Source organism: Leucoraja erinacea, unplaced genomic scaffold, assembly GCF_028641065.1.
Source record: "Leucoraja erinacea ecotype New England unplaced genomic scaffold, Leri_hhj_1 Leri_80S, whole genome shotgun sequence".
NCBI lineage: Eukaryota > Metazoa > Chordata > Chondrichthyes > Rajiformes > Rajidae > Leucoraja > Leucoraja erinaceus.
In genome coordinates, this window is record NW_026576740.1 from 278,336 (window position 1) to 295,000 (window position 16,665).

Consider the following 16,665-nt stretch of genomic DNA (forward strand, 5'->3'; position numbering starts at 1 on the left):
TTACAGCACGGAACCAGGCCATCTCGGCCCTACAAGTCCGTGCCAAACAACATTTTTTTCCCTTAGTCCCACCTGCCTGCACTCGTACCAATAACTCATAATTGATTCCACTATCACTCTAATCTTTGACATTTCCACCCTGGGAAAAAGGTTCTGACTGTCTACCTTATCTCAGCCTCTCATAATTGTATACACCTCCACCAGGCCCCCCTCAGCCTCTGACATTCCAGAGAACAATCTCTCCGTATAGCCAATGCCTTCTACTGCAGGCAGCATTCTGGTAAACCTCCTCTGCACTCTGTCCAAAGCTTCCACATCAGCCCAGTGATGGGGTGACCAGAACTACACACAATACTCCAAACACAGCCTGACAAAAGTCCTGTGACTTCCTGACTCTTATTCTCAGTGCCCTGACCTAGGAAAGCAAGTCTAGCAGACGCCTTCTTTACCTGCAATACTCAATAGTGTTCATCCTCACAATAGGCTTGACCTCACTCGAACAAGTCTGTCTGCTGGTGTTCTGCCCATGTACCCAACTAATCAATGTCTTCCCATTTACTCAGACTGTCCTCCTCACCGTCTAGTTTAGTTTATTGTCACGTGTATCGAGGTACAGTGAAAAGCTTTTGTTGCGTGCTAACCAGCCAGCAGAAAGACAATACATGATTACAATCCAGCCATTTACAGTGTACAGATACATTGTATTGTATTGTATATTGTATTGTATATCTTTATTGTCATTTCCTGAGTATTCACATACCCAGAGGAAACAAAAAAACGTTGCTCAACCAGTGTCCATTCAGTGTGCGTTAAAAATAAATAGAAATAAAAATACATATATCATGAACAAATTTAACACTCTACTAAACATTCAACAGGCGTTCCGATCGGCAGCGGCACAACAGTGGCTCTGCTGCAGTGTGTCCAGGTTGGTGGTTGGTGCGCGATACTTTGGCAGGGGGCAAAGTCCGTTTATCAGTCTTATAGCCTGTGGGAAGAAGCTGAGGAGCATCCTGCTGGTTTTGCAGCTAATGCTCCTGTACCTCTTCCCAGATGGCAGGATGGAGAATATGTGATGCAATGGGTGGTAGGGGTCTTTGATGATGGAGATGGCTCTGCTGATACATCTCTTCCTGTATGTCCTGTATACATGAAAAGGGAATAACGTTTAGCGCAAGGTAAAGCCGGTAAAGTCCGATCAAAGATAGTCTGAGAGTCATCAATGAGGTAGATAGTAGTTCAGGACTGCTCTCTAGTTGTGGTAGGATGATTCAGATGCCTGATAACAGCTGGGAAGAAACTGTCCCTGAATCTGGAGGTGTGTGTTTTCACACTTCTATACAGAAGTGTGTGGATTCCCACAGACAAGGTAGGTGCCGTGGTAGTTTGGTGAGCTGACTTCTACTGGGCTAAGGCTAGGTGACAACTCTCAGAAACCTCCTCCTACTTATCCATGGACCATGATCCCACAGACTCTCACACACCATTTCTGATTTCATCACTTCTGGCTCTCTGCCACAGCCTTCAACCTTATCGTTTCCCAGCCCTGCACAGCCCGTTTTTACCTTCTACCCAAAATCCAAAACCACAACTGCCCTGGCAGACCCATTGTTTCTGCCTGCTTCTGTCCCACTGAAATGATTTCTACGTACTCCGACTCCATACTATCCCCCCAGATCCAATCTCTTCAGACCTATGTCCAAGATACCTCAAATGGCCTTTGTCTATTTAATGACTTCCGTTTTCCGAGCCCCAACTCCCTCATCTTTACTATGGACGTCCGGTCACTCTACACCTCCATCCCCCACCAGGAAGGCCTTAATAGACAATAGGTGCAGGAGTAGGCCATTGCCATTCAATGCATTGCCATTGCCTTCGAGCTATCACCGCCATTCAATGTGATCATGGCTGATCATCCTCAATCAGTACCCCGTTCCTGCCTTCTCCCCATATCCCCTGACTCCGCTTAATTTAAGAGCCCTACCTAGCTCTCACTTGAAAGTATCCAGGGAACCGGCCTCCACCAGGCAGAAAATTCCACAGACTCACAACTCTCTGTGAGAAAAAGTGTTTCATCGTCTCTGTTCTAAATGGCTTACCCCTTATTCTTAAACTGTGTGTGGCCCCTGGTTCCGGACTCCCCCAACATCGGGAACATGTTTCCTGCCTCTAGCATGTCCAAACCCTTAATCATCTTATATGTTTCAATAAGAATCCCTCTCATCCTTCTAAACTCCAGAGTATACAAGCCCAGCCACTCCATTCTCTCAGCACATACAGTCCCGCCATCCGGGAATTAACCTTGTAAACCTACGCTGCACTCCCTCAATAGCAAGAATGTCCTTCCTCAAAGTAGGGGACCAAAACTGCACACAATAATCCAGGTGTGGTCTCACTAGGGCCCTATATAAATGCAGAGGGACCTCTTTGCTCCTATACTCAACTCCTCTTGTTATAAAGGCCAACATGCCATTCGCTTTCTTCACTGCCTGCTATACCTGCATGCTTACTTTCATTGACTGATGAACTAGGATCTCCAGATCCCGTTGTACTTCCCCTTTTCCCAACTTGACACCATTTAACCATATAGTAATCTGCTTTCCTGTTTTTGCTACCAAAGTGGATAACTTCACATTTATCCACATTAAACTGCATCTGCCATGCATCTGCCCACTCCCCCAACCTGTCCAAGTTAACCCTGCATTCTCATAGCATGCATTCTCATAAAGCTCTCCGTTTCTTCCTCAACTGCAGAACCATCCAATTTCCCTCTAACACTCTACTGCACCAAGCGGACCTAGTCCTCACCCTTAACAACTTTTCCATCCTCCAAGTCCAAGCCGTAGCTATGGGCACCCGCATGGGCCCCAGCTATGCCTGCCTCTTTGAATAATCCCTGTTGAACAGGCCCTCACACGTGTCTCCACGGTACCCCACAGCTCTGCCCTTGATTCCCTCCCCCTAGTAGTAACAGAGACAGAGTCGCCCTAGTCCTTACCTTCCACCCCACGAGCCCTTGCATACAACACATCCAGTAATTCTCCGACATTTCTGCCACCTCCAACAGGATCCCACCACTAGCTACATTTCCCCATCTCCACCCCTTTCCGCCTTCTGCAGAGACCGTTTCCACTGCAACTCCCTGGTTAACTCTTGCCTTCCCACCCAAACCACCCCCTCCCCAGGTAACTGCCCCTGCAAACGCAGAAGATGCAACACCTATCCCTATCCCTCCTCCGTCGACTCTGTCCAGGCCCCCAGAGTCCTTTCAGATTTAGGCAGAGGTTCACTTGCACCTCCTCCAACCTCATCTACTATATCCGTTGTGCAAGATGTGGACTCTTATACATTGGTGAGACCAAACGTAGACTTGGCGATCGTTTCCTGAACACCTTCGCTCTGTCCTCCTGAACCTACCTGATATCCCGGTTACTAAACTCTTTAATTCACCCCATTCCCACACAAACCTTTCTGTCCTCGGACTGCTCCATTGTCAGAGTGAGGCTAAACTCGAATTGGAGGAACAGCATCTCATATTTCACTAGGGCAGCTTTGATTTCTCTAATTTCAGGTAGTCCCTGCATTTCCTCTCTCTCTATCCCTCCCCCACCCAAGTCGCACCAGCTTCCCGTTTTCGCCCAACAAACAGCTAACAATGGCCTGCTTCCTTCATCATTGTTACTTTTTTGCATATGTTTCATTCATTGTCCTTTTCTCTCCACATCATCGTCTATTTCTCTCACTTCCCTCATCCCTAATCAGTCTGAAGAAGAGTCTTGACCTGAAACGTCACCCATTCCTTCTCTCCAGAGATGCTGCCTGTCCCGTTGAGTGACTCCAGCATTTTGTGTCTATCTTCAATACCTGTGTGAGAGGGGAGAAGAGAGAGTGGCCAGGGTGCGACCCGTCTTTGATGATGCTGCTGGCCTTGCCGAGGCAGCGTGAGGTGTAGATGGAATCAATAGAAGGGAGGTTGGTTTGTGTGATGGTCTGGGCTGCGTCCACAATTCGCTGCAATTTCTTGCGGTCTTGGATGCAGCTGTTCCCAAACCAAGCTGTGATGCTTCCTAATAAAATGTCAGCAACAGCAGCTATGTGGCCATCATCCCTCCTGCATTCATATCATTCATGTACATAACAATGAGGAAGGGTCCCTTTGCCCATCTTTGCTGGGGGTCCACCAGCTGTTAACCACAATGAACCATGCACCATCAGCCCTCACCTCCTTACCACCAAGCCAATTCTGCAAACATCATCATCGACGGTTCCTCTTTTGGGAAGACGCCAGTGCGTGACTTTGTTTAACGTGGGGAGACTGGTGCACAGACAGCCACCACATGGTCCTTGACAGATCTGGGTCAGGATCCAGTGGCATGGAGTCCAAGACGACCAGAGACCTTTTTCTGCTGCAGCCTTCATCCGCCTTCCCAGCCGTTGTGACGCTCCACTAAGGTCAGCCATCGTCCTCCGCCTGTTCCAGCGTTGAGGTCTTGGTTGGATTGCTCTTTGTCAGGGACCTCCCACTCGACCTTACCGCCATGGGTGGCCCTACCAGGAGCATCGCTCCAGACAGCATCGCTCTCAGGATCTCAGGTCCACACGAGCTTCTCCACCACAACAAGGTGACAATCCACGGAGATTTACCAACTCACTCTCACCTGATGAGCCAGTCTCCCACATGATACTTTGTCAAATTCCTGACTTAAATCCACGTAGACAACATGCAGGGTGGGGAATCTGTGGAATTCTTTCCCACAGAAGGTTGTGGAGGCCATCAGCGGATATTTATATGGCAGAGATAATAGATTCCTGATGAGTACAGGTGTCAGAGGTTATGAGGAGCAGGCAGGAGAATGGGGTTAGGAGGGAGAGATAGATAAGCCATGATTGAATGGCGTAGACTTGATGGGCCGAATGGCCTCATTCTACTACTATCCCTTACGTCATGACCTTATGACCCTCTTCAATACCTTCTGTAACGTCTTTGAAAAAAATCAAATGAATTAGTTAAATTAAATTGATATTCTAGGGCATGTAGTCATTTGAAGAACATTATGCTGGAGAGACCTAAGGCCTGATTGGATCAGTCCCAGGCCACTGAGAGTAGCAAGAGATCACCGTAATTGCAGCACTGGAACAGGCCCTTCGGCCCACAGTATCCCTGCTGAACATGATGCCAAATTAAACTCATCTTATCTGCCTGCTCATGGTCCTTCTTTGATCAATATCCTCTATTTTCTGCATATCGATATGCCTATCTAAAAGCCTCTTAAACACGATGATGATAACTGCCTCTACCGCCACCCTTGCAGCAGGTTCCAGGCACCCTTGCACCACCCACTGTGCACAGAACCTGCCTCGCACATCTCCTTCAAACTTTGCCCCTCTCACTTTAATGCGATGCCCTTTGGCTACTGAAGCCTATGTTTGCCAGGTTATAGAATCATGCAATGTGGAAACAGGCCCTTTGGCCCAACGTGCCCACATTGGCCACTAGCCCAGCGACATTGGTCCCACCTGCCAGCATTTGATCCATATCCCGGTCCTATCCATGTACCTGTCTAACAACTTCTTAAATGTTGGAATAATCCCTGCCCCAACAGCCTCCTGTGGCAGCTTGTTCCATACACCCACCACGCTTGTTCCACACACAGGCCATAGCTGCCAAAGCCGCTACAGCCAGACATAAAAACAGCTTTTTTTTTCCACGAGCAGTAGCTCTACTCAACAGCCAAAAGTCTGTAGCCTTCTTTTGCCCTGGTATTTTATTTAATTCTTCACATGTTTAAATTATAATGTTTTATTTTTAATTCTACTGTACATCGTGTTGTTACATCAAAGCACCAAGGCAAATTCCTTGCATGTATACATACTTGGTTAATAATATTTCTTCAATTCAATTGAATTCAATTCAATTCGTTCTTACCCCTCAGATTCCTATTAAATCTTTTCCCCTTCTCCTTAAACATACTATATCCACGGCTCAATTCCCTTACTCTGGGCAAGAGACTCTGTGCATCTACCTTATCTATTCCTCTCATGATTGTATACACCTCTACAAGATCATCCCTCACCCTCCTGCACTCCAAGGATTAGAGCCCCAGCCGACTCAACCTTTCCCTATAGCTCAGACCCTCAAGTCCTGGCAACATCCTCGTAAATCTTCTCTGTACCCTTTCCAATTTGACAAGATCTTTCCTACAACATGGTGTCCAGAACTGAACATAACACTCCAAATGCGGTCTCACCAACATCTTAAACAACTGCACCATGACCTCCCAACTTCTATACTCAATACTCTGACTGATGAAGGCTAATGAGCCAAAGCATTTTTTAACTACTCAATCTACCTGCGACTCCATCTTCAAGGAACCATGTATGTACCTGCACGCGAGATCCTTCTGCTCTACAACACTCCCCAGACCCTACCATTCACGGTGTAGGTCCTGCCCATGTTACACTTCCCAAAATGCCAATTGATCAAGATCCTGCTGCAATTTTTTACAACATAGAAACATACAAAGTAGGTGCAGGAGTAGGCCATTCGGCCGTTCGAGCCTGCACCGCCATTCAATATGATCATGGCTGATCATCCAACTCAGTATCCTGTACCTGCCTTCTCTCCATACCCCCTGATCCCTTTAGCCACAATGGCCAATTCTAACTCCCTCTTAAATATAGCCAATGAACTGGCCTCAACTACCTTCTGTGGCAGAGAATTCCAGAGATTCACCACTCTCTGTGTGAAAAATGTTTTTCTCATCTCGGTCCTAAAAGATTTCCCCCTTATCCTTAAACTGTGACCCCTTGTTCTGGACTTCTCCAACATTGGGAACAATCTTCCTGCATCTAGCCTGTCCAACCCCTTAAGAATTTTGTAAGTTTCTATAAGATCCCCCCTCAATCTTCTAAATTCTAGCGAGTACAAGTTGAGTCTATCCAGTCTTTCTTCATATGAAAGTCCTGACATCCCAGGAATCAGTCTGGTGAACCTTCTCTGTACTCCCTCTATGGCAAGAATGTCTTTCCTCAGATTAGGAGACCAAAACTGTACGCAATACTCCAGGTGTGGTCTCACCAAGACCCTGTACAACTGCAGTAGAACCTCCCTGCTCCTATACTTAAATCCTTTTGCTATGAAAGCAACCATCTTCACTATCACCAAAACCACCCACTTTTGTATCATCTGCAATCTTGCTAATCTTGCCCTGTATGTTCTCATCCAAATCATTGATGTAGATGACAAGCAGTAACGGGCCCAGGACCGAACCCTGAGGTACACCACTAGTCACAGGCCGAGGAAGGAACTGCAGATGCTGGTTTAAACTGAAGATAGACACAAAAAGCTGGAGTAACTCAGCGGGACAGACAGCATCGCTGGAGGGAAGGAACCGGTGACGTTTCGGGTCGAGACCCTTCTCCAGACCCTTGAGATATCTACTTTGAAGAAGTTCTCCTCCTCACTCAGAAGAGAGTCCTGGAGTCTGACGTAGGGTCTCGACCAGAAACATCACCCATTCCTTCTGTCCAGAGATGCTGCCTGTCCCGCTGGGTTATTCCAGCATTTTGTGTCTCTATCAATAGTCCTGTCTCCACCATCACCCTCTGCTTCCTTCCATGAAGCCAATTGTCTATCCATTCAGCCATCTCTCCTTGGATCCCATGTGATCTAACCTTCAGGACATATCTTATGATGTTAGAAATATTCTTTCCCCAATCCAATTCCCCTTATTCCTATGCATTACTGTTCTATGTTCAATGTTCTATGAGATGTGCGGTGCAAGATATTTTACACAGAAAATGATGGTTTTGGAGGTCTTTAGTCTTTTTTATGTGGGGAGAGGGGAAGCGCTTTTCTTAGTCTCTACCTGGGTCAAGGATGTGTCCTTCCTCCGAGTGGCATCTTCGCCCTCTCCTCGCGGCCTACCATCTGGATTGGTGCAGCCTCTCCTGCCGGAGACCGGCCAGAGCTTCAGCTTCAGCAGTGGCGATCCGGAGTGCTTGGACTGCCGACTTTAATACCGTGGAGCTGTGGTCTGTGGAGCTTCCAGCCGCGGGCGGCGCTGAATTTAACATCGCGGAGCCTGGGATCTCTCACCGAGGTCGCCAGCGTTGAATCTCCGCCCAGCTCGGCCTGTGGACTTCGGGAGCCGAGGTCTCCAGTAGGAAAGTAGAAAAGCTAAAAGAAGATATGAGGTTGCTTTGGCAAGTAAGGTGAAAGTCAATCCAAAGGGTTTCTACAGCTATATTAATAGCAAAAGGATAACGAGGGACAAAATTGGTCCATTGGAGAGACAGAGTGGACAGCTATCTGTAGAGCCAAAAGAGATGGGGGAGATATTGAACAATTTTTTTTTCTTCGGTATTCACCAAGGAGAAGGATATTGAATTATGTGAGGTAAGGGAAACTAGTAGAGTAGCTATGGATACTATGAGGTTCAAAGTAAAAGAAGTACTGACACTTTTTAAAAATATAAAAGTGGATAAGTCTCCAGGTCCTGACAGGATATTCCCTAGGACATTGAGGGAAGTTAGTGTAGAAATAGCCGGGGCTATGACAGAAATATTTCAAATTACATTAGAAACGGGAATAGTCCCCGAGGATTGGCGTACTGCGCATGTTGTTCCATTGTTTAAAAAGGGTTCTAAGAGTAAACCTAGCAATTATAGACCTGTTAGTTTGACTTCAGTGGTGGGCAAATTAATGGAAAAGATACTTAGAGACAATATACATAAGCATCTAGATAAACAGGGTCTGATTAGGAACAGTCAACATGGATTTGTGCCTGGAAGGTCATGTTTGACTAATCTTTTTGAATTTTTTGAAGAGGTTACTAGGGAAATTGATGAGGGTAAAGCAGTGGATGTTGTCTATATGGACTTTAGTAAGGCCTTTGACAAGGTTCCTCATGGAAGGTTGGTTAAGAAGGTTCAACTGTTGGGTATAAATGCAGGAATAGCAAGATGGATTCAACAGTGGCTGAATGGGAGAAGCCAGAGGGTAATGGTGGATGGCTGTTTATCGGGTTGGAGGCAGGTGGGTGCCTCAGGGATCTGTGTTGGGTCCTTTGTTGTTTGTCATGTACATCAATGATCTGGATGAAGGTGTGGTAAATTGAATTAGTAAGTATGCAGATGATACCAAGATAGGGGGTGTTGTGGATAATGAAGAGGATTTCCAAAGTCTACAGAGTGATTTAGGCCATTTGGAAAAATGGGCTGAAAGATGGCAGATGGAGTTTAATGCTGATAAATGTGAGGTGCTACACCTTGGCAGGACAAATCAAAATAGGACGTACATGGTAAATGGTAGGGAATTGAAGAATACAGTTGAACAGAGGGATCTGGTATAACCGTGCATAGTTCCTTGAAGGTGGAATCTCATATAGATAGGGTGGTAAAGAAAGCTTTTGGTATGCTAGCCTTTATAAATCAGAGCATTGAGTATAGAAGCTGGGATGTAATGTTAAAATTGTACAAGGCATTGGTGAGACCAAATCTGGAGTATGGTGTACAATTTTGGTCGCCCAATTATAGGAAGGATGTCAACAAAATAGAGAGAGTACAGAGGAGATTTACTAGAATGTTGCCTGGGTTTCAACAACTAAGTTACAGAGATAAGAATAAGTTAGGTCTTTATTCTCTGGAGCGCAGAATGTTAAGGGGGGACCTGATAGAGGTCTTTAAAATGATGAGAGGGATAGACAGAGTTGATGTGGACAAGCTTTTCCCTTTGAGAATAGGGAAGATTCAAACAAGAGGACATGACTTCAGAATTAAGGGACAGAAGTTTAGGGGTAATATGAGGGGGAACTTCTTTACGCAGAGAGTGGTGGCGGTGTGGAATGAGCTCCCAGTGGAAGTGGTGGAGGCAGGTTCATTGGTATCATTTAAAAATAAATTGGATAGGCATATGGATGAGAAGGGAATGGAGGGTTATGGTACGAGTGGAGGCAGGTGGGACTAAGGGGAAAAAAATTTGTTCGGCATGGACTTGTAGGGCCGAGATGGCCTGTTTCCGTGCTGTAATTGTTATATGGTTATATGGAAGCAGCCAATTCGGAGGCTCCGGGCCGCTGAGAGCGTTCTTTCGTTCGAGGGCCTGAAACATCGGGCCTGTTGCGGCGACTGCGGAGGCCTCAATAGGCCCCAACCACGGGTGAACAGAGGAAGAGGACTGGACTTTGTTGCCTCCCTCACTGTGGGAAACATTGATCCCGCTGCGGGGAATGTTTTTTACGTTTTATGTTAAATTCTATTCTATTTGTGTGCTGCATGGTAACTCAAATTTGACCACCAATTGGTGTATGTGACAATAAATGTCCTTTGTTCTTTGTCCTTTGATATGGATCACGTGCAGGCAAAGGAGATTTGTTTATCATGGCATTATGTTGGGCATGGACATTGTGGGCTGAAGGGCCTGTTCCTGTACTGTACTGGCCTATGTTCCGTGTTCGCTGGATCTGTGTGAAACTAATGTTGATCCCATTACCTCTATCAGTAATTGATATCAAACTAAAAACTCAAAACCGAGTTACAAGCTCACAGGAGTAGAATTAGGCCATTCGGCCTATCGAGCCTACTCTGCCATTCAATCATGTCTATCTCTGCCTTAAAAATATCCACTGAAATGCCCTCCACAGCCTTCTGTGGCAATGAGTTCCACAGATTAACTATCCACTGATTAAAGAAGTTCCTCCTCACCTCCTTTCTAAAAGAGTGCCCTTTAATTCTGAGGCTGTGACCTCTGGTCCTAGACTCTCCCACCAGTGGAAACATCCTTTCCACATCCACTCTATCTATGCCTTTCATTATTCTGTAAGTTTCAATGAGGTCTCCCCTCAACCTTCTAAACTCCAGTGAGTAAGAGGCCCAGTGCTGTCAAATGCTCATCATATGCTTACCCAATCATTCCTGGAATCATTCTTGTAAAGCCATTCCAGAGCCAGCACATCCTTCCTCACATATGGGGCCCAAATAATGTCACAGCACTCCAAATGTGGCCTGACCAACGATGATTAAAGTTCATCTTTATTTGCACTCGAGTTACTTAACCATGCATGCAAACCTCTAATAACTTCTCATTTGCTTTACCATTCCAGTTTATCACTTTTACGTTAAATCACAAAACTCATGACTTGGACTCAGATATTACCCGTATGATTCACTGTGTTGATAGCTTTAATCTCCAATCCCTCCTTCATACGATGGTTGTTCCCAGCTTGACTATGTCAACGTCTCGGACTGGCCTTCTTTTATACAATTTTCCCTTCAATTTTCCACGCTTCTCACGACTCTGAAAACCCAAGCCTCTCACGACTCTGAAGTCAATCATTTCAAGTCATTAGGGGTGTCCAGAACCAGGGGTCACAGTTTAAGAATAAGGGGTAGGCCATGAGGAAAAACATTTTCACTCAGAGAGTTTTGAGTCTGTGGAATTCTCAGCCACACAAGGCAGTGGAGACCAATTCACTGGATGTTTTCAAGAAAAAGTTACTGTAGATTTAACTCTTTGGGCCCAGGGGAATCAAGGGGAATGGTGTACTCATTCTGGATGATCAGCCATGATCATATTGAATGGCGGTGCTGGCTCGAGGGGCCAAATGGCCTACTCCTGCACCTGTTTTCTATGTTTCTAAGTCATCCAAGGACGGAATAAACAAAACACGTCTTTGTTCCTTCTCAGACTAGAGAGTTCTTAACTATGTAGGAAGGAACTGCAGATGCTGGTTTAAACCGTAGATACAAAATGCTAGAGTAACTCAGCGGCACAGGCAGCATCTCTGGATGGAAGACATGGGTGACCTTTTGGGTTGTGACCCTTCATCAGACCTAATACAAGAACCATAGGTCTTAACTATGATGCCTGATCATATTTAATTCTCATCATACAGTCCCTTTGCAAAATGGCTGTTCCCAGATACCTTATCTTCTCAAGGCCTCACCACATAGCCATGGAGTTCCCTTCACCTCTGCTCTCACCAGATGCCCATCACGTCACCATTTTTGCTGTGCATGTTTGATTTGCTGGGCCCAGCGTTTCTCTCTCTCTAGCTCCAAAATCTTGTCCAGTTGACATCAGGTCTCTGGCTATCTAGTTAACACATGATGAGCGTTTGACGGCACTGGGCCTGTACCAGCTGGAGTTTAAAAGGATGAGGAGGGACCTCATTGCAACCTAGCAATGGATAGAGTGGATGTGGAGTGGATGGTTCCAATAGTGGGAGAGTCTAGGACTAGAGATCATAGCCTCAGAATTAAAGGACGTCCCTTTAGGAAGGAGCTGAGGAGAAATTTCTTTACATAGAACCATAGAAAATAGGTGCAGGAGGAGGCCATTCGGCCCTTCGAGCCAACACCGCCATTCATTGTGATCATGGCTGATCATCCCCAATCAATAACCCATGCCTGCCTTCTCCCCATATCCCTTGACTCCACTAGCCCCTAGAGCTCTATCTAACTCTCTCTTAAACCCATCCAGTGATTTGGCCTCCACTGCCCTCTGCGGCAGGCAATTCCACAAATTCACAACTCTCTGGGTGAAAAAGTTTTTTCTCACCTCAGTCTTACATGACCTCCCCTTTATTCTAAGACTGTGGCCCCTGGTTCTGGACTCGCCCAACACTGGGAACATTTTTCCTGCATCTAGTTTGTCCAGTCCTTTTATAATTTTATATGTTTCTATAAGATTTCCCCCTCATCCTTCTAAACTCCAGTGAATATAAGCCTAGTCTTTTCAATCTTTCCTCAAATAATAATAATAATAATAATAATAATAATAATAATAATAATAATAATAATAAATTTTATTTATGGGGGCCTTTCAAGAGTCTCAAGGACACCGTACAAAAATTTAGCAGGTAGAGGAAAAACATGTAAGGGGAATGAAATAAATAGCAGAGACATGACTAGTACACAAAGTAAAGACAGAGTTCAATACAAAACACAATATGAGGCAATTAATGCACAGATGAAAAGGGAGGGGGATGTGGGGCTAAGGATTGGCAGAGGTGAAGAGATGGGTCTTGAGTCTGGACTGGAAGATGGTGAGGGACACGGAATTGCGGATCAGTTGGGGGAGGGAGTTCCAGAGCCTGGGAGCTGCCCTGGAGAAGGCTCTGTCCCCAAAACATATAACCATATAACAATTACAGCACGGAAACAGGCCATCTCGACCCTTCTAGTCCATGCCGAACACATAATCTCCCCTAGTCCCATATACCTGCGCTCAGACCATAACCCTCCATTCCCTTCCCATCCATATAACCATCCAATTTATTTTTAAATGATAAAAACGAACCTGCCTCCACCACCTTCACTGGAAGCTCATTCCACACAGCTACCACTCTCTGAGTAAAGAAGTTCCCCCTCATGTTACCCCTAAACTTCAGTCCCTTAATTCTCATGTCATGTCCCCTTGTTTGAATCTTCCCTACTCTCAGTGGAGAGTCGAGAAACTGCGGAGGTTGGACTTGTGGATGGAGAGGAGACCGGCTGATGTGGATCTGAGGGACCGTGAGGGTTGGTATGACAGTCCTGCCATCCCAGGGATCAATCTTGTGAACCTATGCTGCACTGCACGTTCCTTTAGGAAGGAGCTGAGGAGGAATTTCTTTAGTCAGAGGGTGGTGAATCTGTGGAATTCATTGTCACAGAACGCTGTGGAGGTCAAGTCAGTGGATATTTATAAGGCAAAGATAGATAGATTCTAGATTAGTACAGTTACAGAAGTTATGGGAAGAAGGCAGGAGAATGGGGATAGGAGGTAGTGATAGACCAGCCATGATTGAATGGTGGAGTAGACTTAATGGGCCGAATGGGCTGATTCTGCTCCTATCACTTATGGACATGAACTAATCCCCCCTTTTCATCCTTTGAACGTTCAGCAATTTGGATGACACCGAACGTTGGACATATATCATCTCATACAAAGCAGGTGTCTGAGCTTGCCATGTTGCAACTTTCTACTATGCCAAGCCATGCAAATAACTATTACCCTACTCTTAAAGCATCATTACCCTCATCATTTGCCTTACCTGTACATGTCTGACAATTCGCTGCCATTTCTTGCGGTCTTGGATGGAGCTGTTCCCCAATGAACCCGTCAAGGTAAACCTGCAGAGTTGACCCTCACCCCTGGACAATGGACTTCCTCTTTAGCAACTTTGACTTCCTCTATACCACTGTTGTGTTGGGCCTACCTGTGATTTGGGCAAGGTGGGACCACAAAGATTGATTGCTCAATCGTGCCCAGGGACACCATAATGTTGACCCTATCACCTCCATAGGGTGTCGACATTCAGGTTAAACAAAAGGGATTAGTCCAACTTGTGTAGGAAGGAACTGCAGATGCTGGTTTAAACCAAAGATTGACACAAAATAATTCAACAGGTCAGACAGCATCTCTGGAAATAAGGAATAGGTGACATTTTGACCCTTCTTCAGACTGGAGAGTGCGGGGAAAGGGATACGTGAGATATAGACGGTGATGTAGAAAGATGTAGAACATGCAAGACATGCAAGAAAGTAACGGGCCATTGTAATTGTGGGTTAGGTGAAAACGAGTTACAGACAATAAGATTCGACCAGTATAGTCCAATCTTTATTAGCATTCAGTTACTTAAGCCTGCATGCAAACAGTATGGACACAAGGGGAACATGCAAACTCTGCACAGACAGCACCCGAGGTCAGGATCAAACCCGGGTCTCGGCTCTGCTCACCGCCTTGCCCCAGTTCTTCATCATCAAACTACAACTACCATTAACTTAGGGCACTTGGCAGAAAGGTCACTAAACAAACTCGATGTTGAGCCACTGAAGGTGAGATGGGGGCAGGTGGCATTGGTCCTCAAGGTGGTTTTAAGGAGCCAAGGGGGGCTGAGAAGGGGAGCAGTGGTGGAGAGGTATCGCCAGAGAGTTGTGGAGCTCTCAGCCTCGACAGTCGATAGCACGGTCGCCATAGTGACGCACTTACATTTGGGAATGATCAAAATGTGAAGAAACTGTGGACATCGATGGGTTGTAGTTGTGTGAAATGAGTGAGAAACGGAGAAGTGGGAGCAGAGAGGGCCGTGGACCAAATGCCAACTAGCCCATTGTGCCAGCTTGGTCAGCGCATGAGAAGATGGGCCAAAGGGCCTCACTCTCGGCTGTGCAGCTCTATGAACTTGAGGGTGTTCAGTTTAGAGAGAGAGCACGGAAACAGGCCCTTCAGCCCACTGAGTCCACACTGACTATCAATCACCCATTCACACCAGTTGTGTGTTATCCCACTCCCAACACACCAGGAGCAAATTACAGATGGTCAATTAACCTACAAACCCGCACAGTCACAGAGAACGTGCAAACTTCACACAGACAGCACCTGGTCAGAATCAAACCCGGGTCTCTAACTCTGTGAGGCAGCAGCACTACCAGCTGCGCCACTGTGCCGCGCTTACGGGAACAATAAATGGAGGCATGGTACCAGGGGTTAGAAACATAGAAAATAGGTGCAGGAGTAGGCCATTCAGCCCTTCGAGCCTGCACCGCCATTCAATATTGTCATGGCTGATCATCCAACTCAGTATCCTGTACTTGCCTTCTCTCCATACCCCCTGATCCCTTTAGCCACAAGGGCCACATCTAACTCCCTCTTAAATATAGCCAATGAACTGGCCTCAACTACCCTCTGTGGCAGAGAGTTCCAGAGATTCACCACTCTGTGTGAATTTTTTTTTTCTCATCTAGGTTCTAAAGGATTTCCCCCTTATCCTTAAGCTGTGACCACTTGTCCGGGACTTCCCCAACATCGGGAACATTCTTCCTGCATCTAGCCTGTCCAACCACTTAATAATTTAGTAGGTTTCTATAAGATCCCCCCTCAATCTCAGATTACAGGTTACAGATGAACTGGGCAGTGGGAGGGTTGAGGGCAGGATACTGGGCGGGTATGTGGAGGTTGGGTGGGGGGGATGAGGCTGGGCAGGAGGGTGTGGGGTGGAGCACACAGTGATGTCACGAGGCAGCTTGGGCAACACGCTGGGGTTCATGTGATTAATCATCGTGAGCTCAGTCTGGGCAGTCTCAGTGGCTGTGCCCATCCCCATCCCTTCCCGCCCCCCTATCACCCTTCCCACCCCTCTTGGTCAACTCCACCACTCATCCTGTCCCCCCCCCCCCTCCTCCCCTCCCCCCTCCCCCCCCCCCCCCCCCCCCCCCCCCGGTCTCCTCCTCTTGCCCCACTCCGTCCTCCTGCCCTCCCCTCCCTCCTCCTGCACCCCCTCCTACTCAGCCCCACACCCCACTCACCCTGTGCGCTCCTCCCTAGGGACACGGCCAACACAGTGAAGGAGAAGTTTGGGAAGAAGATGTACGAATCGTTGCTGGTGTAAGTACCGTATCGTAGAGTCCGTGCCATGTACCACAGACACAGGCCCTTCAGCCCAACTTACACAATGTGTAGGAAGGAAATGCAGATGCTGGTTTAAACTGAAGATTGACACAAAATGCTGGAGCAACTCAGTTGGGTGACGTTTCAGATCTGAAGAAGGGTCTTGACCCGAAACGTCACCCATTCCTTCTCTCCAGAGATGCTGCCTGTCCCGCTGAGTTACTCCAGCATTTTGTGTCTATCTTCGGGCCAACTCACCTATACTGATCGCCCATCTACACTAGACCCACCTG

General features: G+C 46.6%; 1 protein-coding gene across 5 annotated transcripts in view; it reads left to right on the forward strand.

The window, feature by feature from the left end:
• LOC129694815 (glycogen [starch] synthase, muscle-like) overlaps window positions 1-16,665 on the forward strand; it is a 220,717-nt gene that overhangs the window by 123,176 nt on the left and 80,876 nt on the right. For all 5 annotated transcript variants that reach the window (XM_055631573.1, XM_055631575.1, XM_055631572.1 and 2 more), the window contains one exon: window positions 16,310-16,369. In XM_055631573.1, coding sequence (XP_055487548.1) covers window positions 16,310-16,369 — 60 coding nt within the window. The remainder of the gene's footprint in view (window positions 1-16,309; window positions 16,370-16,665) is intronic.